Source organism: Anser cygnoides, chromosome 12, assembly GCF_040182565.1.
Source record: "Anser cygnoides isolate HZ-2024a breed goose chromosome 12, Taihu_goose_T2T_genome, whole genome shotgun sequence".
NCBI classification, from domain to species: Eukaryota; Metazoa; Chordata; class Aves; order Anseriformes; family Anatidae; genus Anser; species Anser cygnoides.
In genome coordinates, this window is record NC_089884.1 from 11,906,597 (window position 1) to 11,930,184 (window position 23,588).

The following is a 23,588-nucleotide window of genomic DNA, read 5'->3' on the forward strand; positions in this document are numbered from 1 at the left end:
TATGAAGCTGTCCCCGGAGAAGAGATGAAGCACACATTACGCAGTCATGCCTAAGAGAGAAGAAAAATCTTTAAAAAGTATCTTAAGTCCACCATGAAATGATGGAGCTGCTGGATTCCTTCCCCAGCCTGCTGGTTCTAGGGCAGGGTTACTGCCACAGCTGATACTTCCAGTTTGTCTATGTGCTGTCTGTCCCTTGCACTCTTCGTGCACCAGCTATCTCAGAGCACACTTAGGTATTACAACATCAGATGACTTCCAACTGTCAGAAGGTAAATGGGCCCGACGGACTGACTGGCTAGCTGGGACTGCTCTGCAGGCTGCTCACATGGGCCAGGCCACAAGAGTAGCTTGCTGGAGGCAACTCAGGCTCAAAGGCTGGTGCTCCCCATGTGCCGCATTCCTGCTCTTCTAGGAACAAGAGGAAAAAGGGTTCTCTCATGCCAGCTTTTACTGAATTACGTCCGCTCTTGGTCATGTAGGGTCCAGCATGACCACCAGCGCCCCTTTCCTGCCCACACCTGCAGTCCCCGTGGACCATCACATCTGCCCACAACTGGCTGCCAAATCCCACTCTATATTTCTACCTGAATCTTACAGCTGCTTGGAGAGCAGCCGTACAGAAAAAAAAAACATTTATGAAAATGGCCCCAGCATGCTCAGATAGGGCAGGCTGTTCTGACTTTCTAAAGACATTATCTGTCCAGCTTAATGCCAGGCACAGACACCTCCCCTCTCACTCCAGCTACACAAGGCTCTTGCACATGCAACTTTGAACAGGCTTTTTTTGGTGCACGACTTCCATTTCACTCTGTCATTAAGTGTGATGAAAGTCAGAGGCATCAAAAGATTTAGGTATTTCCCATGTAGCAGTACCATAATTTTAGTAGCTAGGAAAGGCAGCAGCAATTCTGGAGCAAACAAAAGAGGTGCCAGGTTGCTCAAAACAACGAGGAATTATTATCTTACAGGCCTTACTGAGGGCCAGTTTTGCAAACAGCAGGAGTATTTGGCTAAGGATAGCTTGAGCGTGAGCATAACTCTCCTCGTTTCCTTTGGGAAAGTTCAGCACTTGAGATAAGGCATGAATCCCTTCAGCTTTCACTGCTTTTATCCCATCTGCTGCCCTCCGCATTGCTTAGCGTCACATGCAGATAACTGCCCTTTGGTACACACACACCAGTTGTATTCACTGAAGCCCATACACTTCTGAGTCTAGTAAGCAGAACAGGACTGCCGTGAGGGAGACTCTCATAAAGACATTTCCACCTTTGCGCACTGAAGTCAAGCTGTTCCAACCCAACGACTTCCATTAGTGCTACGTGCACGCAGAGATGAAGAGGAAGGACCCTTGCCTCTCAAACTCAACTTCTTGCTCAGGCCTGTCTCCCTCGTCCACAGCACCTATAAACCATGAAAAGGTTTCTTAAATTCAACAGAACTTCAACAGCTGTCTATCTTCTCACTGGAAAGGATTTCCAATTTGTGCACAAAGAGGTTTGACTGAACTGGGATATCCCACCCACTCTTGTATTCACACTCTTCAGGATGCTATGACAGAAGAGCTGAATGACTTTCCAAGCACTGATGCAGGAGCAATGGGCTTTGTAGAACAGCCAACTACAGTTTCTCTGAACTCATTCAGAACAAGAGTTTTGCATCCCTGTCTCTTCATTTGTAGGAGGCTGGCTTGCACTTCTCTTGTACAGCAGCAGTTTGAGGAAGGGGCTGGTTGAGTAGTGCAGAAATTACTTAATGGAATGGGAACAACTATGAATGGCACGAGCCAAAATAAAAAAATGCATTCAGAATGTCTTTAATCATGTAACACGAAAACTTCTTTACAGTGTCATGGCAATCTACACTTCACCATCTGCTTGATTTTTGTTCTGCCCCCATTTCTCAAATACAGAATAAAAATGACATTTTAAGAACAGAACACATGGCCGTTTCTACAAGACTTCGGTGCTTCAAGCGAGTATTTTTTTTTTTGCCTGTTAGTCTTGTATAAACTTCTTAGACCATCAGAATTCTTTCCTTCCGTAAGAATTTTAAAAGATAAGGCGCTCTCCTCCCTACTCCCAGACCTTAACTGCATTACTAGGTGTGCCTTCTGGTTTAGGGTGGCAGCCTTTCTACCTCAGGCTCAGTATGAACCCCAGAAATGGAAAGTTGGGGAAGAAAAAAAAAATATATAACAAAAAACAAATTCAGTGAGTTACTTTAGAAGTATCTGAATGTTGAGAAAGTTGAGAGGTTAGCTAGAAATATTATACCTGGGGCAGAAGGATGCATCGAGCATCCATCAGGGCTTTGGAAGATACTCTGCACTACATTACACATGGAGGGATTTTGTTATGGGCCATCAAAGAAACTGTTGCTACGAAAGACAGAAGAGACGATCTTTCCAGTGGAATTAATAGTGCCTTCGCTATCCGAGCTGGACTCCGAATCACTGCTGCCCGAGTATGCGCCCAGGCCAGGCAGGATCCCAATGCAGACTGCTGCTGAGGGACAGTGGACCGTGGAGCCTCCCACTGAGCTGCTCCCCAACGGAACACAGGACGGTTTTTCTGAAAGAGAGGTACCTCAGTCAAAAACAAGAGTGCAGAAAAGTTTTTTTTGTTTTTTTTTTTTTAAAATCAGCCCAGGAACTGCTGCATGCCATTCACCTGCTATTACCATATCAGTGGGGGATGACAGCAGGATTTAATTAAAGCGTAAGGCAGCTTTACGCTGCACTAAAGCTATCCTGACAGGAAGGACTTGCTACCTCAGGAGATTTTTTTTTTCATCATAGTTATGCCCAGCTCTATGCTGGCATTACACATTTTTATTCTAAAGTTGTCAGTTTGATGGTTGTCAAATACCAAACCCACTAAATAAGAATAAATAGCTCTGCTTTGTGTAATTGATTTTTTTTTTCCAATATAACAGCATAGTTGAGAAAAAGTTTCATTTCAGTGCTCTGCTAAGTCAATGTCTTCCATCTTCCACAGCTAATTAATTTTTTCCAGTGTTCTGAAAGTTTACTGAACAGAAGGAGATTGAGGAAGTGCATTGGGTTGTCATTACACAATTGCAGCTCACCCTATTTGTGTCAGAGTATCTTGACAGCAAATCAATTGCAGCCCTGACAGCTAAGACTGAAACGCAACTTAATTTTTCCTCCTAGTTGCTCATAACTTTCTGAAATAAATTGGTTTCAGGATGGACAAGATCTCTTTGTAGCATGAGGAGTTAACAGCGGAAGCATACAAATACAGCAAATGCTGCTGTGAAGAGGAAGGGAAAGAACTGTTCTCCACACCTCTGGCTGATAGAGAAGCACTAGGCTCGTAATGCAGCTAAGGAGTCTCCTACTAGTTTATCAGGTAAAACACTTTAAGGGTAAAATCAGTTCAGCATTAGAATAAACTGCCTAAGGAGGGTGTGCAATCTCTGTCTGTGGAGATTTACGAGCAGCTTAGACAATCGTCTGCCAGAAACGGTTTAGGCAGGGGGCAGACCAGTAACCAGTAGAGGTTCCTTCCAGCCTTATTTTCTACAAAGGCTGTCAGTGCCTATAGCTACCATTTCTACTGCTTTAGGAGATAACATGCCAACCAAAGTCTGTGCTGCCTAGCATAATGAAGGAGCAGAAAAGCAAATCCTCTATCAGATTTAACACTAAGTCAGTTGCTGTTCAGTTGAGAGGCAGACAGCTTCCCGACTGCAGAAATCAGGACGTACCTTGATTCTTTTCTTCATGATCAGTATCTAATTTCAACCTCTTCACGCTATTCCCACCATCTGAACTGTGGAAAAAATAAGAAATTGTCTTGTTCCTCATAAGCAATCACTTAATTACTGTGAAGTTAAAAGTCACATTTTCGCCTCAAACGCTACAGTGAATTCCAGCAGGGTCCCCTGGCGACCATCACCACTTCTAACTGGTGTTAACTGGGGCTCCTCAGGGAATATTGCAGGATCCTGGAGTCAGCACCTACGCTGCATGTACCCTCAGTTCACCCAGGAAATAGACACACGCCTCTGGGAATCCAAGCCAGACCTCTTTCCCAGTAACCAGAGCTAACTGCAGGACTCCTATTCAGAGGGAAAACGCTAGAGGAGATCAGGAATGACTACGTGAGTTTCGACCACCCCATGTGACAAGAGGCTTGACAGGAGCAAGCAGACAATTACCACATTTGCAGGTCTAACAGTGTGTTTCCCCTTCCAGGGTTTCTTTCCCTCAAGCACGTAGAGACCCTGTTCTAAAACATCTAGAAATCTTGCACCCAGTAAGTTTTGCAGCACTTCTCAGACATCTGCAGTTTCTGACCTAAAAGTATAAGGGGGTCCCTTTTGGTTCCAAAGTGGTGCTTGGGGAAAGGAGCATTATTTGGGCTTCTGTCTCGTCAGAGCTTCTGTAGCTTCTCCTTGTCATTGCTCAGTTTCTCTTTCATCCTCTTGCACGTTCCCGACTCTAAGCCATCCATATAAACAAATGCTTCCCAGCTTCAGCCGTGATGAACTAAAGTGATGAAGTATCAGCAGATTTGTATTATATATGTATTAACTCTTTTCTGTCCCTGTCAGAACATGAAGTCCAGGTGAAAGGTTACTCTGTGCAGGGAGGTTTTAATAGTAAGAGTCCTGTGCAGGCAAACTACAGAACTCTGAGAGCAGATGTTGAATTCATGCTATGTCTGGTTTTGGCTAGTTTGCAACAGAAAATAAGACAGCAAAAATAGAAAGAAAGTCTGTGATGGCACTGACATGTCACAGTTAAGATGCTCTCTCCAAATAAATGCCATCTGCAGGCTTTAGATGTGCCATTAAGCAGACACCATCTCCTCTACATCCCACTGTGTTAAGCAATAGTAGTTACAACAAAAAAGCATTGTTGGCTGCTTTCTATCACGTAGGTTTTTTTTTTTTTGTCTTTGTTTTCCCCTCCCCCTAAAAAACACAAGCTACCCAAACCCCCAAGACTTAGTGTGGAAGAGCTTAACTTCAGTTTCCACAGACATGCAACTACTGCTGTACTGGTAGCTAAATATTACTCTATAACTTAAGCTTCTAAAATAATCTCTCATTCTCTGGGACAGATTCAAAATCAGTGCCTGAATTTCTAGATGTCAGATCTGTTTTAAGTATTAGATGATTCGTCTGGGAGAAATAAGTCCGGCCCCAGGTGCCGAATTTTGACACAACCCATAGCACATCAGCAGCCGTGTTTGCAGGCTAAGATCAAAATAGCAAACAGATCACAAATCCAACTGCCATCCTCTCTGGGATGGAAAGGGTGCTGATGTATCAGTGCACGTCAGTGAGGAACATAGGAAGTTTGTCTGATGACCTTGGGATTAAATTGGTACACAAAGTTCTTCTCTCATAACCTACATCCTCCCCACACTGCTCCCAGCAACAATTAAGACAATAAATTTTCAACACAGATAACATAGGTTGATAAAATATGCAATTCTGAATTAAATTACATGAGTGAGGTAACACTGGTATTTTCAAATAGAGTTGTAAAATAGATTGCCTCTGGAACCCATAGCAGGATCGCCCAAGCCTGGCAGTCTAGAATGAAGAGTCTACCCACTTGCTTTACACATGCTTATCTATTTGAATTGCCTCATGTTTTTCCAACAGTTTGTGAGAACCTATGGAAACAAGGCTGGTCTTTTCTTGTACCTCCCCCCTTTTTTCTTTAGGGCTAAGGTTCACACCTCATTCTCTGGAGGCAGTTTTGGCCTGCCTCCCTTTACACTGCTAACTAGGTTCCCATTCCTCGTGCTTTTATAGAGGTGTGAAACTAACCTTCTGTGTTTCACAGCTCCTGCCAACAGCTTTGCCTGAGAGAATTTGTTCTTGTTTTCCACTGACTTCATGGGCAATTTCTTCTCAGCTTCCTTCTTTGGGTCCATACTGACTCCCACTTTGGTGAGAGTGCTGTGAATTGAGGGTTAAGGATCAACCAGGAAGGAGTGGAGAAAACAGACACTTCCTCCCTGACATACTTAGCCAGCCCTGCTGACAGCAGCAACTGAAGTTCATTCACATATCCTATCACAAGCAAGTTATTTGTAATGTCATTTAGCTGGCACATTCGGCCAGGCCAGAAGAGACTTCACCCTCCGTGTCCAAAGCACTCTTGTGTATCAATACCAGCTCTCCCCACAAATACCCCCAGGCAGCAGCATTCAAAAATCAGGAAGGTCAAACACACGACACATCCAGCACCACAAATGTACATTGTCCTGTCTTTTCCTGATTGTCCTGTCTTTTCCTGAAGGTCTTAGGAAAGAAAAGAGGTCAGACTGGACCAAAACCAAAAAAGGGCAATCCAGTACTTCCCCCTTCAATCTGGATCAACCCATTTGTAATTTAAATTTGCTGCTTTGATCCCTAATCCTTTAAAAAAACAAACAAACAAAAAAGTAGTAATATGTGGTCTCAGTTTCAATGCTCAAGCCTCTCTTAGGCTGAACCCAGCAGACTTCAGCCCACCAAAGCAAAACAGCTCAATTTGCTGTATCAGTATCACGGTAACTTTTCAGCCCATCTCTGTGAGGGTCACAAGGCTGTTGCTGCCAGTAACAGCAACCTCAAAAGGAAGGAGACAGATCTGATTAAGGGTGCACGTGTTCAAACATTCACCCAAAAGACTATGACTGCACTGAAAAAACTATGTAGCTTAAAACACTGTTAGAAAGGTGGGATGCAGCTGAAACCTAGCATGAGGTGCAGCAGCTATGGCAGGTCCTCAGACCGAGTAAGAAGGCACTTGGTCTGTTAGTAAGGTGCATGCAATCTGTAAACACGCTAAACAGATCTTCTGTGGCAGGATCTAGAGTTAATGTTCAGCGTCTAGCAAGGCAAGGCCTGTCAAAGATCCTGCTTATTAATGAGGTACCAGTGGAGCCATAAAGGCTCCTGCAAAACTTTAAAACTGCACATACCAAAGGAAAGTTAACCTAATTTAAAAGGGTATTTGTTTACACCATTGAATCTAGCTTTCCACCAGTTTATTCTCTGACTACAATTCCGTTGACCAAGCAACATAACCACAAGCCCCGAGTTTCACAGGTGTGTCCCACCTACTGCATATAAATACTAAATAGTGACATTTCTATTTACGGACCATATATTTAAGGTCACATCCCTCTCCACTCCCCCTCAACATCTGCAAATTAAAAATCAACACCTTGTTTTGAAGTGGCACGCTCAAAGTCACCAAACACTTTTAGATCAGGAGTTTGCGTACTTGATTTTCCTAAAGATACAGCGGCAACCCAGACTGCTCCCTACCTCAACTAACCTGACTCTCCTCAGCCCAAACCAGACTGTTCCAACGTTTAACATGGCACAGGAGTGCCATCCTGTGGCTATCAGAAGCAATCTGAAAGCTCATTGTGTCAAAGAGTTTGACGTTGCAATACACGATTCCACACACTGCAGCTTTCAACTTCCACGTTTAAGTTAATTACCGTGTTACATTCTAACATTGCACTACAAAAGCCCAACTGACAAACCCAGAAACTCTTCTTTTAAGAGAGAGAGAACTAGAGGCTTTTCACTTCTATCCAGGATGCCATTCTCCTAATACTCCTGATCCACCAGAGACAGCACGTTTTAAGAGACTTTATAAGTACTGCTGTCATTAACGAATGTAACACTATACCTAGCCAAGATATGTCTCAGGAGAACTACATTAAAAATAAACATCTCAATCAAATATCATCTGCATTTAAAAAGAGCTGTCCTACAATAAGGCCTGCTTCTTGGAGGGGATTTCTACACTTGGGATATAAGACAATGAGATGCTGCTCTCAAACGCTTCTTTGAACCAGCTTAAAATAATCAATCTTTAAATCTTTAAACACAGTCAGACCAATGCTGAAAGGGCAGGGTAAGGAGCAAAATAAACCTAGCTATTCATATAAGAGGAAGCAAAATTCCTATACATCCATGCACATGAATTTCTTATGCCTGAGAGTGCATTAAAATATTCCAAGGCATGTTAGCATTAAGATGTATGGTTTCATGACTGTTTAACCTTAAAAATGTAGGGAAAAAAAAAAGAAAGAAAAAAGCTCTGTGGTACAATATTGACGTAGGTTTTTACTATGGAATTAATGCCTCTGGGTAGCTTAAATTGGATCTTTTACCAGGAAAATGACCATATAATCAAACCCATTGGGTTGACATTCCATTTACTAGTTTGGAGGAACTCCTGCACAGTGCCTAATGACCCAGCACAGTTAGCAATACCCATTGCATTCTGTCACTGTAGTGATAAACCAGTAGTAAAAATCTACACGTGCCTAATGCTGAAAAAACACCTTTTACATTTTGAAAGAATGCCATTTTACAAGTTGCTCTGGAGGTGCTTGCAATATTACGTTTAAAAAAAAGTCAAAAGGGACAAGTTAATGGAATGGGAAAAACAGCTTCTCACAAAATGAGGTGACTATAAAGCACTCTCTCTCCCTCCCTCCAGCACATTAGCAGCAAGTTCTACAATTTACAGCAAGACTTTGGATACAAAGCTGGCTGATTCTACTAAGACTGCAAAGACTGAGGTTCAGTATGCATGTACGTCTGGAAGAGGCCCTGCTCTGTAAATTCAGGGATCAGTGTGTTATGTGGCTAATTCAAGACAACAGTAGATTCCTTCTGGGCTGGTATGGTTCACCCCTGCGTGCACGTGACCTAACTAGAGCTGTCAGCTGCTTCCACAGCACGATCTTATACTGCACATCCCTGCATTAGCCAGACCCGCAAGCAACTGCCACAGAACCTAAATATATCCCACGAAAACCCCATCAGCAGATCAAACAAGCCAAGGAAATATGTCAAATCTATCAGCCAACTACGGCCTACTTCTAAAGTTAAAAAAAAAAAAAAGTAATTAAAATGCATCTGTATTGCCTTTTCATAAATGCATAAGTGAGAGAACTTAGATACTCTTCACATATAACATGCTCTCAGTTCTAAGTCATTAACTCGTACAAGGTAATGCAGATCTTTGTTGCATTGGCACTATTTCACTTTACTGAATATTTTGCTCACCTCGTAAGTATGAGCTGCTAGCTCTTCTTTCAGTCTTCAAACTCTTTCATTTACACTAAGGAATCCTTGAGAACTTGCACTTTGTTCACTGATGACTTAAAGCAACAGTTTTCATTAGAAGGCAAAGAAACCATTACAGATGAGGTAAAACCTCAGAAAACAGCATTAAACTCAGCACAGAGAGCAATCCTAAAATCATTCCCAACGTTCCCTGTCTGGCACTGAATAAAGAAAAAGCCCCCTATACTGCTCTCTAGCATGTCTTTGTGAAGAGCTGGCACTTAACAACAAAATGGACCCGGCCTGATCTTAGTACTGCCTAAAATCTGTATTTCCCAGAGCAGCTGAACCTCCACGGACACTGCCTTCCCAGAAGAAAGTCAGTGTATCCACACAGCTGGTTCACTTTTATTTAATTTCTCATCCTGCAGCTATCAGCAAGGGAAAACAAAGCTAATACTTCAAGAAGAATAACAGAAAGAGCAACTAAAATGTTATTTCAAACAGGTACATTAAAAACAGCCAATATGCAGTTGGCTGCAAGACAAGAATACTTATGGGAAAAAAGCAAAAGATTAGAAGCAGTAGGCTTTCTTCCTTTATGTTCTTCTCTTTTTAGCTATGATATCAGTAAGAAAAAAGAAAGTCAACGGGGAGGGAGAGAGAAGGGAGGAAAAGTGTTGAAGACATAGAGTGGGAATCAAACATTACTGCGGGAGATCCAAGCTACAATAAAAACATTCAACTTTAAAAGGCTATCATTGCTCATGTTCTGTAAAGCAGCTGTATTTATAAACAGAATGTGAATGACAGACTAAAACTACAGCCCAGACTCTTATCCCCCTATATACAGCTGCCAGCTATATTAGCAAAGGATATTCTGTATTCATTTAGTTCTTTCATCTCTTCTTCTCTTCGTTGCTTTTCTATTAGCTCTTGCTGCCGAGAAACCTCATCAAGGAAATTTGTCTCATCTTCATCTAAGCCTCTTACCATATTTTCTGAAAAAAGGAAGAGAATGCATATTGATAAACTCAAGCCACCCGGGAAGCAGCCATTTACCTTGCATCACTTTGCCATTCTTTTAGGACAATTTTCATCCGGCGATTTCAAACTGCCTTGTGAAATGTAACCACCCATACCTTGCAGATGATATTTCTAATATTATGCAAAATATTCTACCTCAGCAAAGTCACTAGGAACGCAGGGAATAGAGTCCTGGGTGACCGAGTGAGGCGTGTGTTCTAGCACTTGCACTGTCTTGCCGAGTAATGGGTACAAACCAGACCCCACAAAGGACAAGCTACCTGCTGCCTTCTCTAATCATGGAGGACAAATACTTTATGGTTAATGATACTGGATGCTAACAAGCCCAAACTCTTAAACGCTTCTACAAGAAAAACTACAACAGACTAACACAGTTCAGCCACAACACTATTACTAAAGAGAATAGTAAGGCAAAATGTGTAGGAGCAGTATACTACTACTAGACTTGCTGATACAATTTAGGAAAATTAACCGAGTTTTCACACAAGCAGCCTTTTCTTAACGCTGAAATGTTATTTGGAATAGGTTACATGAAACAAATAATAACCACATTAAGCAATGATATAATTCTTGTTTTGGTTTCAGACATTAGGTTTTAGGCTGTCTCCTTAGAGTCTGTTCTTAAACCAGTAATTGGAAGACACATTACTTCTTCCCCATAAATCTCACCTCCAAGTAAGGCGTACATTTTCTTAAAGCAAACAATTATTAATTTAACTGATGCTGATGCCTGTTATAAACAAATAAATAAATAGACGCAAGACAATTCTTATCTTCCTATTAAAATTGAATTCTCTCTAAACATGTTATCGTACTTTAAGTAAACATTACTGCAGTAGGAAGGTCTTTCACTTTGTTCTGCAAATGCTCAACGTCTCCCCATCAAAATGATTTATTTAGAGAAGCAGTAAAAATTACTTGTTAGAAAGACCAAGTCTTGCTGCTTGTAGTCAGCCTGAGAAAATCTGAACACAACCACCACCACCTTGTGTTAAATTTCATAAGAGGATTTTTAGGCCTTTACACGAGGCAGACTTTTTTTTTTTTTTAAATCTTCACCCACGTAGTCAAGTCCTACTCACTCAAATGAAAAGCTAAGAAATCCATTTACACTGATAATCGGCAAGCTATGTCCCTGACAGAAAAGGTCTAGAAATATGATTTGAGGTTACTTTTTACAGACTCAGCCCTACTGTTCCTGAATCTGCAGACAGTAAACTGGAGCATTCATTCCTGCCAAGGACTCCTTCGAACAGACAGCAAGAGCAGTGAAAATCTGGACATTTTCTGAACCAAGAGACATGAATTCATTTCATTCTTTGTTTGCCCGATCTGCAAACTAAGAGATGCAGTGATAGAGATCCCTACAGCTGGGGAGATTCTCTACTACTACATAGTGCTTTAGCAGATTTTGTTCTCCAGGCTCGCAGGTGTATGTTATTCTGCAGGGGCTGTCTTAAAATTAGCGGTTGGTTTGCTTCTCGGTAGCCCCCTCTTAGGGATGCTTCTCATTCCAGTACCTGGTTTACAAGTTTCCTGAACCAAAGGGAAGATGCTGCAGATGTAATATAAGCTGGCAAAGGAAACAATTCATTTAGACATGTCTAGGCTGGTAGCAGTCAGATTTCTGGTACACAATTAGACAAGAATTGCTTAGTCACATCACCAAAAATGACCTGGATCAAACGTTACTGAAATAAAAAGTAAACTCTCCACTTGAAAAAAAGCCTGTGGGTACAGCTGAAGACTTTAATGCACTAATGCTCCTACCCGTACTTTCCATTTTTCACCACTAAAAACTACAAAAGAAAATTAAGAGACAGGAAATGACTTTCATTTATCATTATTTTGGTTACCATCAGCGTTCAAAAAGAAAAATTTAAAAGTAGCTTTTTAGAGGATACTCCTATTATTTTTCATTTAAAATGCTAAAAAATGTAAAAAAAATATATATATATATTTTACTTTGAGAAGATAAACATTGGAAGACATTCTTTCAGTACTGAATAACCTAGCAAAAAGAAGAACTGCTAGTATGCATCCTGGCTTTTATCTACACAAGAGGTTTAGAGTAACTAAGTTTATGTGTTTAAACAGACACAATTCTTTAGTATTAAGGTATTTCTCTCCTACGTTGAGTCATCAGTTCTGACTGATGAGAATGAGAATGGAGGAATGTACAACTTGTTTCCTACTCCACCAAAATTCCTATAGATACAGAAAATATTTATGAATATTTCATGGCAAAATCAAACATATTCGGAGACAAATTTTGTCACAAACGGCCAAATTGGTTTGAACTCTGATGAGGTAAACAAGTGGTCCATAATCCACCCATCACTGATTTTTAGATAGCTCTTCCCACTTACTTTCTCCCAAAGAAATTTGGATTCCAAGGTGATTCTAAAAGCATCTGCTACAACGCCGGGAAGGCTGTTACAGTAATTAGTAATGCACTTGACAGCATCTGCAGCACCAGGGAGCGTTACCTCGCAGGACTCAAACATTTTGCCATCGCTAAAGGTTAAGCATAGTTCTGTTGCATCCCAAACACGTGATAGTTTCTAGACAGAATCCAGTTCTGCAAACTGGAGCTTAAAGAATACAATAGTTTGAGGGTAAGGATTCCAGCTAAAGAACCAAAATCGATCAGAACCCACCTTAAAATGGAGTCCCACAGTATCATCCTCATTTCTCTTTAGACAGAGCCAATAGCTCCCCTTTTCCCAAAATGGTTGACTAATAATTTTCTAGTTCTCATTATCATCTTTGCACTCAGCAGCACATATACAGGTGATACAAAGCAAAGGATTTTTCTATAAAACCAGAAATTCTAACATCAGTAGAAATTAGGTTTTCATTTCGCTAGAAGTCCAATATCTACTTTTTGAAACATCAACTCCTGTACGTTTACGTCTTCTGAACACTAATCTTGAGCCTCAAATTACTCAGTAAAGTTTGAGTCACCTAATTATGGCTAGGAAATGTAACATCTGTTGCAACAGAATTTATGTATTTTTTTAATTGATTCAAATAGGATGGTCTTGTGTTAAAGCATGAGTTCAAGTCACAAAACCACATTGCATTTCCACTTTTCCATGAACTGGTACCAGAGCTTTTTTGTTTTCTTTTGGTTTATGTGCAAAATAAGCCTCATATTCCAGACTTTACAGGAATGCAGCTTAAAAAAGGCAACCGACTTTTGAGTTTCACATGTGTGCAGTGCTGTCTTGGTGCATAGAACAAAATGTTACCTGCAGGAACATCTACCATCTTTGAATACTTTCCTCAAGTCTCAGTTTCCCTCTCAGAGAGGGACAAGACATGCAAACATGTCCCTTAGACACCGTATACAGCTGCTGCACACAAAACATGCAGTAAGTTCGGTTTTGTTCAAAGTAATAAATGTTAGTACTTACTGAATTTAAACTGCTCCTCAAACTCCTGCTGCTTCTTTTCTCTCTGTTCCTGAAGTCTTTCATACAATGAACGTGGGTCATATGCCTCCTCTGGGCATTCTGAAAGGAAGGAGTAGATCAGGAAATTAGGCGATGTGTAAAAAAACAACCGTTCTTAGATTCTTCATGTGAAAACCTTTTGAACTTGTAGAATACAAGCTACTACTTTTACTTCTGTTCTCCGTGTAAGTGAAACATTCTTTGATCTCTTTCCTTCAGTTATTAAAATCTATCCGATACCTTCCGGATCTTCAGGTTTTCGGACCTTTTCCCATTCCTCTTGCCTTCTCTTTCGCCGCTCCTCTAGCTCCGCTTCGGATACAAACCTCTTGTTAATCACGAGGTCGGCAGTACCATCTCCCCCATCCATTGTGGAACAGCCTGCCCTAAAAACGCAACACGACATTACTACACACCCTGAAAAGAGACCCGCTACACTCAGAAGGTTCTTTGCAAGAGACAACGGGCGGAGGCTAGAAACTAAACATGGAAAGCACTTGGTACTGATTGTTAACAAACATTACTCAGTTGCACATCTGCTGCAGGGGCTTTTCAGAAGCAGGGACATGAACAGCATAACAAAATGTACAGTAGGTATTACTATTACATTCTTACACCATAGTCCAAAGTCTCAGAGGCACACTTTTTATACACATAAAATTAGAGGAGGAATAACAACTGCAGCTGTCTGAAGACAGTAAGCGCCAACTGAGATAAGCACTAACTGCATGAGTGATAGCACCTAAGGCTGATGGCATCACCTATTACTCCTCCTTTACTGTTTCTGTTAATTATATCTTTCCTGTTAGTTGTCTGCCTTAGGCCACCTTTCCAGAAGTCCTATTTCAATGTAATTTTCCCCCCACTGCCTTGGATTTACCTTGTTTAAAAAATAAAAATAAATTTACAAAAGCCCACACCCCCACGCTCACAGCCTTTTATTTCAGTTCTTATACCTCTCTACTCCAAGGAAAGGATATAACATTTGTTACATGAATTCCTTCTGCTCATCCTGTGAAAACTTGAGAAAGCTTGCCTATTTTCAATGATTTCATACATATGTTTCTAAGAGCTTAACGGTGAGACTCCAGCAATTACCAACTGAACTTCCTAATCTTCAAAAGCGCCCAGCACCTCTCAGCAGCTCTGCACCAAGCAGACCGTGCACATCATCCCTGAAGAGCACATGGACGTGCCCCAGTCCAAGCCCATCCCGGGCACGGCTGCAGGCACCCTCCTGAGGAAAGGCGCGCCAGAGCCCACCCGCCCTGTGCTCCAACGGCTCACCAGCAGAACACAGGCAGCGCAGAAAACAAATTTGTGAGGCAGGGTGCTTGGAGCCAGACCTGCACACACTGCACTGCGGGAGCTAGCAGGGTGAAAGACCAACCTGGGTCAGGTCTACAGTGCTCAACAGGTGAGGAGGGAGGAATTCCCTTGGGCTAAAACGGGGCTGAGATTAGAAATCTGGAGCTGCATTACTTATCAAGGGGGCACAGACCCTTCACGCAATGCACCCCCCTCCGCTTTGAGCTCCTGATACATAAGGACTCGGCCCAGGGTGGAGATGCACCAAGGAATCAGCCTAAGAAGGAAACACAAGGTCTTAACACCCGCAACCCCAGCATGAAGTAATGCCCAGCTGCTTGCGCTAGTCAAGTGGCTCCCGACAAGATCTGTTCTGCCAGCTCCATGCTAAAGAACTAGAGGAGGAACAAAACTTTTGTTTCTTACATCAAGCCCCTATACGCAAGCACAATATAAACACGGCACCAATAGCTATTCAGCTAAAGCCATGCTAACACCACAGCTACTGTCTAGTTTCTTCATATTTCCTTGATGTAACTTCAACAAGTACCTCAGGACTACAGATAATTGCCCCCTGCACTGCTAATTAGTGTCCATTTTGGACCTCACCCTGCTTGTATTTCAGCACTGGAAGAGAACCCAGTCCATTTATTCTTCCAGGAAGGGAGGAAGGCAGTAACTCACATAATGGAAGGAACCAGTTTACCGTCCATCTTCCACACCACAATGAACCCACTCCAGCAGAAAGCAGGCCTGAAATTCTCACAAAAACTGACACTTCTGTGGGGTGTTGTTTGCAATACAAACAAAAGATTGAGATCTCAGAAGAAAGCCAGGTTAGAGCACCGTACAAATATTTGTTAGAAGCATGACGCATTTTTAAGGTGGGAATTATCAAAACAAGACAAGAAAAAAGGATTTTCTTTTAAGAAGTGGGGCAAGGAAGGACTGACCACAGGGTGGTGATTTTCTTTTTTTTTTTTTTTCAAGTATCTGACAAATATCCGCTATTAAGATGAGTCCAACTTCCAGAAAGCATAGAACGCATGCTCTTAAGAGTGTCATTTCTGACAGTGGCTTGAACTGGAAACCTTTACAGAATATGAAGATTGAATCTCCCTCCTGAACACAGGCCCTAATCACAAGGCTTCCCTTCTTACTCAAGTGCTGCATAAACAAGGCCACCTGGTTCCCCACTCACGTGACCTCAACCTGTCCGTTCAGACAGGAAACAAAAGGTTCTGACACGGCGGTGACAAAGCCGGGAAAACAAATCGGAAGAGACAGATTCAGCAAGGACACAGAATAATCTTAAGACTAAAGCCTTCCACTGCAAACCACCTGCCTTCTGGTTCACCCAGCTCACTTGGACAACGTGCTTGAATGCACATGACATAGATCAGGATTTAATTGTGATTTAACATACAGCTGTGGTATTTTCACTACAATTCTAGAAAATTATGTGTCTGATGAAACACATTTCATCAAATAACAACTTCAACGGCAGCCACATCCTAGGGCTCGACAGGGGGATAATTACGCAGCACAGCACTAACACTTCCGAAGCCAGCTAACCTTTCCCTACTCTTTGACCTTCCCGACCTCAAACACGGCCAGGAACTCTCCCGAACCAGACGCACCGCGCGTGTTCGCGCCCTGCCCTGCGTTAAGCCCTTTGCTCGCCCGGCGACAGCACCCTGGTGCCCCGGCACCGCGCTGCCACCGCACCGCGCTCTGCTCCACGCTGCCAGCCGGCAGCGGCCACAGGCCGGGCGGACATCGCCTCACACAGCCCCCGGGCTGGGCCAGGCGCCGAGCGGAGCCCCGCGCGGAGCGGCCACCCCGGGGCCTGCTCCCAGCCTCGCTCCTCTGCGGCCCCGTGGCCCGACCCCGACCCCGGCCCTCACCCCTCCGTACCCGGCCCGTACCCGTACCCGTACCCGACCCCGTTCCTGTTCCCGTGCCCGTACCGCGCCGCGGGCCCGTCACAGCGAGAGGCGCGGCCCGGCCCCCAGCGCCGCCATGCAGGGCCGCCCGCCCGCCCTCCCGCCGGCCTGCCTCGCTCGCTCGCCCCGCCCCTTCCGCCCGCGGCAGCCAATCGCCGGAGCGCTTCCTGAGGCCGCGCCGCCTCCCGCCGGCCAATCCCCGCCGCTCTCCCGGCAGGAAGAGGAGAGCGCCGCCGCCGCCGCCGTCGAAGGGGCCGCGGGGTGACGTCACGGCGGACGGGGAGGGCTCGGCAGGCGATTGGGCGAGGCGCGGGGGCGGGGCGGGGCGTGTCGCTAGGGAGACGGCGGGGGGCGGGGCCGAGCGCGGCGCGGCGGGGCGGGGCGGGGCGGGGCGGGGCGGGGCGGCCTCCATCTTACCGCCCGCCGCCGCGGCACAAAGGAGCGGCGCTGCCTGCACGGGGCCCTGCGGCGTGCCCGGTGCGTACGGTGGCGGCGGGCGGGCACCGCCCCCCCGGGGCTGTCCTGAGGGGCTGGGGTGGGGGGGGGCCAGGCTGCCACCGGGCGGGCGCTGCCACCGGGCGGGCGCTGCCACGCCGGTGCCCGGCTGGGGAAGGGCGAGCCCGCGGGCACCCCTCGCCTCGGTACGGGCTGCCCGGCCCTACCGGGAGGGGGGTCGCGGCCGTCGGTGCTCGGCGAGGCCGGGCCCGGTTGTGCCACCGCCGCGGCTGGCTGCGGGCGCCCCGCCCGGAGGCCCCGCCGGTGGCCGCCAGGAAGCGACGGGAACGCCCGTGCCGGCGGCGTGAGGCCGGAGCCCGGCGCCGGTCGGGGGGGAGCCCGGCGGCCGGTCCGAGCAGCGCGGGGCGTTCCGCCGCCGGGAGCCGAGGGGCGCTCGGCGGAGCTCCGGAGCCCTGCGGCGCTCGTGTGGCACCGGAGAGCCCGGATCCCCGCACCGGAGAGCCCGGATCCCCGCACCGTCGCCACGCCCGGCGCCGATACCTGTGCGGAGCCGCCGTCCCGTCCCGTCCCGCTGAGCGAGCCGCGGAACGCGGCCGGGGCTCCTCCGGCAGAGCTCGGCGGGGCAGCGGCACCGCTCTGCCGGTGGGTCGGTGCTTGGGGCTGCTGCTGCCCGTCACCCCGGCCTCAGGCACCCGTTCTCCTTCGAAGCTTTTTGTTTCTGCCCTGCTGGTCGCAGTTCCTGTCGCGTGTGCCTTCATTTTTATTCCTTTCCTAGTTGCTCTGCCTCTCATCTCCTGGCGCGTAGCAGTAGGTACAGTGCCCCTTCCAGGTAGGTTCCCAAGTACTGATGTCCTATTCTTATTTCTCTGTTCTGTTACTGCAAACCCTTGCTCTCAGTATTCGCCCCAACCCCATCGTTCATCTGGGCGCTCAGTCTGATTCCTCAGTATTCCTCTCCCTGAGGAGCTCTGGTCTGTGGGGAAGCACAGGCATAAGAGCTGCCTCTCCTCTTCTAAATGTATCCAACCTTCTAGACACTTCACTGTTTTCTGAATGTTGATTTCTTTTCTCCTTTTATGTTCATGACAGCATTTGTTTTCTTTGGTACAGGAGGCTTTTTTCCACTCTGCAATGGTTTTGTCTTAGGTTTTTAACTTTTGTCTGTTCTTTGCCAGCAGTGCTATTTTTTATTTGTGTTTTTTTTCTTATGCTGATCCTCAGTTCATTTCTACCTTACTCATCACTTTCTACATATCCATCCTGATCAGTGCCATGGCACTGCTGTCATATGAAGACCCACATATGTTCGTCTTAGTGGTGGTTCTCACCACCGACAAGCAATCTGAAATATCCTCTCAGCTTTTTGTCTACTGTTGGACACGTGTCTCTGGCTGTGAATTTTGTGAGGACCATGCATTCTCAAAACTTGTCAGTCATTTTTCAGGGTTTAGGATGCTGGTAAGTGTGGGTTCTTTTAGGTTTATCCAAAGGCAAAGAATTGATCTGTTCTTTGCTCTGATCTATATCTGGCCTCTTCTTCTGTGAGTGCTTTTGCATATGTCTTTGTTCTCGTCTGCTGAAGCGCACTCAGCAAGAGTTCCTCTGTCCTGATGGCACCCGGTTGTCTGTTCCTTTAGGTAATTTCTGTCATTGCTTTGTACCCCAGTCTCTGCTATCTGTTCTCATGTACAAGTCCAATTGAATAGGTTGTGTGTTTCTCCTGGTATATGTCTGTGTGTGTGCAGCACAGATGTAGTTATATGATCACTGCTCAGTGTCTCTCACCTCCTCATCCAAACAGTCTCTTGAGATTCCCGCTAATTGCAAGTTTTCAGCATCTGCTTACCATTACTTGTATAGAAGGCTCCTCCAGGATGTTTTAATGCAGTGTTTTGGATCATGTACAACGCTTGTGATGATTCTTGCTATTGCTAATTGTTTTTTTAGCTCAATCTCAGTTTCTTACCTACTCTTACATTGCTAATTTCTCTAATTTATCTGTTCTACATGCTTTGCTTATCTTCAGGTATGATATCTTTTGTGTGCTTCTGGGTTGTATGGAGTCATCGGTTTATGTCAAGTCTTTCAGTTTCAGTTTTGCTTACCTTCGGGTATATAGCATGGTGTTCAAGTGCAACACTTCCCGTTAACTGCTTCAGTGTCCTGCTCTCTGGCCTCAAAACAGAGCAGCTGATCAGTGGCTCTTAAACTCACTGTTACGATGTTCTATGCTTTCTTTAACTTTTGCTTTCAGAAGGGTTATGATGTTCATAACTCTTTTCCATAACTGCTGGCAGTCTGTCACAGTATGTTTTTAGTATTTTCACATCAGAGGTCTTGGCTCTCAGCACATTTCGCTTGCTGTGAGCCTCAAGGGTAGGCTGACAGAAATGACTTGTGGTGTTCTGATTCCCACCTACATCTCTCATTGTTATCTCTAATTCTGCCCATCAGGTGATAATAGCATCCATTTTCCTCAAGCTTTTTGCTTGTTTGTTAAAAATTAAGGAGTAAAAGGAAATATTTAGCAATCTAACCAGTTAGTGTTGAGTGTGGTGGTCTGCTGTGGGACACCTACTGACTTTTTACTATTTAGACTTCTTCATTTAGGCTTCCTTTCACATCAGTATCTCCCGTAGCTGATAATGTACACTGTATTATGAAACATCTCCTATGGGTATTTTGGATATTTGGTGATACTGTCATGAGGTGGAGGTCTTGGTGTACACTGCTAGGTTTTCTTCTCTGCACAGGGGCAGCAAATTAAAATACTATCGCCTTGTAGTAATTGAAGACAAGCTAATATGATAAAGCTTGTTGTGTCTTGCTCCACTGCCAATATGTTGAGTTCAGCATTTTTAAGCTGTTTCGGTTTTGTTTTTTATCTCCTGAACATATGATTGCTCGGACTTTGAATTCGTTCCTTTCAAAGCAGGGCAGGCACATGCACTGCCCCGAGCCTTGGTGTCTTCCAAGTATGACATTAGGATTCCATTGTGTCACTTTGTGCCTTGAATTTCCCCATGTCCTGACAATATATTTTGTTTTCCCTTCCTGGTTTATATACAGTGACTATAAAGTTACTATGTCCTGTCAGCAGCTTTGCCAGCATGATTTTTATTTCACTTTCTATTCTTCATTGTGTCCTCAAGGTTTAATACACGTCAGATGTTCACATATGACTCACAGGCTTTGTGACTGACCAGTGCAGAGCCTACAGTTATCTGCTGCCGTGATCTACCGTTGGTGTGGCCCAACTTGTGCTATAGAAGTTTTTTCAACTTTGCCATGGGATCTCTGTGTACTTGAGAGGTCAGTTTGCCCATTCAGTAGGCATACTTGTGTGTTCACATTCTGAGGTGAGATACTACTCATCAGTCACTTACTGATGTATGGTCATTGATCATAGTGACTTGCTGAACCCCCCATTAGTGACAACACATCTGTCCTCTTCCTGATATATCTCTCCCCTTGAAGAAGCAGTAGTTTCTAAGTACACACAACTCTTGGAATTGCGTGGGTTTTTTTTCCCTTCTAAGGCTTCTTGGCTATAGGAAGCACTTTGCTTCTGCTTTAAGTTTCTGAATACCTTGGTGTCCTACTAGACATGAGGAGAAGGACCAGGGCTGGGGATGTTTTGAGATGAAGTATTGGTGTAAATGTTTGGACTGTTTTAATGCATGTGCACAGACTGATAGGAAATAGTTTGAGTCGTCGGCTAGAGGACAGTTTGAACTACAGATCAGAAGGCTGTGGCACTGGTGCACATTTTCTACATTCCTGTAGGCATTGGGACATGCAAGACAGCTTGGAAAAGAAAATCCAGCAGATACCTTGATGCTTTCTTTTTTTTTTTTCTTTCTAAAAGCAAAGGTGCCTGTGATGTGAAGAAAGCCTGGACTTCCTCACTGCTTTTAAAAATAAAGCTAATCTAATAGTAAATGAGAAATGATGCATGTTTGCTCTCTGGGAAACTCCGGTCAGTGTATCAGTACTGCAGTAAAAGGCTTAAAAAAGGAAAAGACAAGACAAAGTTGAAGAACAGAAAGGTTTTCCTCTGTTTAGAGGATTACCCCTAGGTACATTTGGTGAAATAATAGCTTTGATAATTGCACTTAGGAGAACTAAAGTTTAAGTATCTGAAATTCTTCAAGAAGTTACCAAAGAGAAACACCAGATGACTATGACTCCTGATATCATTATAGGCTTTTTTGAAAGCTGCTTAAATTGTTTTTCAGTTTTCTGCCTACTTGACGTGCAACTGTAATGAAATAAAACAGGCACGTTTTTCCTTAAACCGCTTGCAGACTGCCTTGTGCAACAAGTACCTGGCCCTCTTCCTAACCCACGTGCGCTTGAGTGGCTCTGCTACCGAGCAGCCCATCCCCTTCCGTCTCTTGGCTGTGGGAGCTCTTAAACCCACTGGCCAACTTCCTCCAAGTTTCCTCCTACAGATGTGGGACCTAAAATACTATATCCCTGTAAGTTTTGTTGCCGGACAGAGGGGCGTATCCCTGTTAATCCTTCCGGCTGCGTGCCAAATGAGAGGCTGCAGGTGAGCTGTTACCTGCAGGGTCTGGGCAGGAGCTCGGTGGTGGGAGGAGGTCCGTGAGGCCTGGTGCCAGCTGCTCGCAGACGTGCTTGTCACGCGTGGTCACCTGCCCAGCAGCAGCATCTCTTCTGCACCACATTTGTACGTCGGGCTTGTAACAAGGCAGAACCTAAGTATGGAGAGAAACCCATGTGGGGAGAAATGAAGCTGTGTTCATGTATGCTTTTTTTTTTTGTTTTTCTCTTGAATGGGTCAGAGATGAGGGGTTCGAGTAACCTTTCTAGAGCTGTGCATCAAGTTCTGCAGGCTCTAGCAGGCCTAGATCAAGGATGAAGCTTTCTGTGAGTGCCTTCAAGGCAAGCTTGCTGCCCTAGTGCCCTGGGTGTTATATCTGACTCAACAGCTGTCATTGCACCAGCTTACAGGAGGAGATGGTCAGAAGGACATCTTCATCTGTCCCTGGGCAGTCCGGAGCTCAGAGCAGCTCATAACTGCCTGCTTGCTGTGGCTGGCCAGGAAGGCTGTTAATCCGGCTTTCAGCTGCCACTGTTCAAAGATTGGTCCCTCCTCTGATGCTACTCGAGTTAACAAGAAGTGAAAGTTTTTTCGTCCTGTTTCCTGCAATGTTGCTATTTTTTTGTTTGTGATGATAACCATTGTCATAAGGTGGCAAATGTGGTGCTGAGGCTGAGAATAGGAGGCTCTAGACACTGTCTGCTCTGCGCTTTGCTCTCAGAGGCAGTTGTCAGCCGACAAATGCGAGCTTCCAACTGAGGCATCGCGGAATTTTTCAGCAATGTTATCAAAATTTTTCACACATCCTGTACTTCAGCGTGTTTTATGCATTCATAACAGCTTAGTCATACCATCTAGCTGGGCTCTTTTCTGTGGTCTAGAGCAGGAGACTCTCCTGTCTTGTACATTTTGGTACCTAATCTTTCTCTGAAAACAAGCCCCAGTTTTGTCTGTTTCCCGCATTTTGTCTCTCCTAAGCTTAGCTTACAGACAAGAAACAGTGCAACACTGGGATTTCGCCATTTCAGCTCAATTGCACAAAGTTGGTGGTTTGCTGAGAAGAACCTGACCCTGCTTTCATCAGTCCACGCCTGTAGCATCTTTCTGTAGCCAACAGCGTGTTTACTCGGCTGCCTCTGTGCTGGCGTAGCCCTAGATTTAGTTCCCATGGCAGGACTACTCTGTGTGACTGTGTTTGAACTGCTCAGTCTCTTGCTTTGTGCTTCGGAATCCTCTGAGTTTTTGTTAATGTATGAGGTGCTTTAAATATTTATCTTTGCGGTCGACTACAATGAACCAATCTCTCCACAATTCAAGAATACTTTTATTGATAAAGTTTCTGTCTCTGAATAATACAGGTAAAGCATTAACATTTCTGGTATGAATTACTAGATTTACCAGGAAAAAAAAATAAAATTTGGCATTTTTGCTGTGTTCCTCCACAATTCCGTACCTCTGCTTGGTACTCAAAATGCCTGTGCTTCCCTCCCAGCACTGTTGGTTCTGGAATTTCTTAGTGGCTTCTGATTTTTTTTTCTCCCTCAAAATTTAGCAAAGTTCTCTACTGTTGATATCTGAAGCTTTAAGAGCAGCAAGGAAGATTGACCTGAATTAACTGAAGCCTCTGAATGAATGCCCATACCAAACCTATACGGTATAGCTAATCCACTTTATTTAGGGTAGCTAATATGTTTTATTTATTGTGCTTGTGTGATTTCAGCTTGCAGGACTAGTGCTGCC

The 23,588-nt window shown here is 44.6% G+C and overlaps 2 protein-coding genes across 5 annotated transcripts in view; one reads left to right on the forward strand and one right to left on the reverse strand.

The window, feature by feature from the left end:
• Nucleotides 1–1,800: 1,800 nt before the first annotated feature.
• On the reverse strand, nt 1,801–16,981 carry PSME3IP1 (proteasome activator subunit 3 interacting protein 1). 3 transcript variants are annotated; one of them, XM_067004568.1, is made up of 7 exons: nt 16,850–16,981; nt 13,812–13,957; nt 13,533–13,631; nt 9,945–10,067; nt 5,812–5,944; nt 3,733–3,797; nt 1,801–2,573 (listed from the first exon to the last, which is right to left on the reverse strand). In XM_067004568.1, exons 2-7 carry the CDS (start codon nt 13,939–13,941, stop codon nt 2,356–2,358), a joined length of 768 nt encoding a protein of 255 aa, XP_066860669.1. In that variant the 5' UTR covers nt 13,942–13,957; nt 16,850–16,981; the 3' UTR covers nt 1,801–2,355. The 3 variants fall into 3 exon arrangements, with proteins under 3 accessions (XP_066860669.1, XP_066860672.1, XP_066860670.1); XM_067004571.1 differs by having other exon boundaries at nt 13,812–13,952; nt 16,850–16,958; XM_067004569.1 differs by having other exon boundaries at nt 16,820–16,941.
• Nucleotides 16,982–17,192: 211 nt separating this feature from the next.
• Nucleotides 17,193–23,588, forward strand: part of RSPRY1 (ring finger and SPRY domain containing 1) — a 41,176-nt gene continuing 34,780 nt past the window's right edge. Inside the window, exon 1 of one of the 2 annotated variants that reach the window (XM_067004359.1) lies at nt 17,193–17,302. The gene's annotated coding sequence lies outside the window, so the exon portion shown is untranslated. Of the gene's footprint in view, nt 17,303–17,626; nt 18,111–23,588 lie in introns of those variants that run through there. The other variant, XM_067004360.1, reaches the window with a different exon arrangement.

Bases quoted from the DNA above. Each gene is read 5' to 3' on its own strand.
- PSME3IP1 (XM_067004568.1), bottom strand. From the start codon at position 13,941: ATGGATGGGGGAGATGGTACTGCCGACCTCGTGATTAACAAGAGGTTT. The intron at 10,068-13,532 runs GTAAGTACTAAC...TCCTTTTTTCAG, and splicing joins TGAGGAGCAGTTTAAATTCA to AAAATATGGTAAGAGGCTTA. The intron at 5,945-9,944 runs TATCCTTTGCTA...CCTCAATTCACA, and splicing joins AGAACTAAATGAATACAGAA to GCACTCTCACCAAAGTGGGA.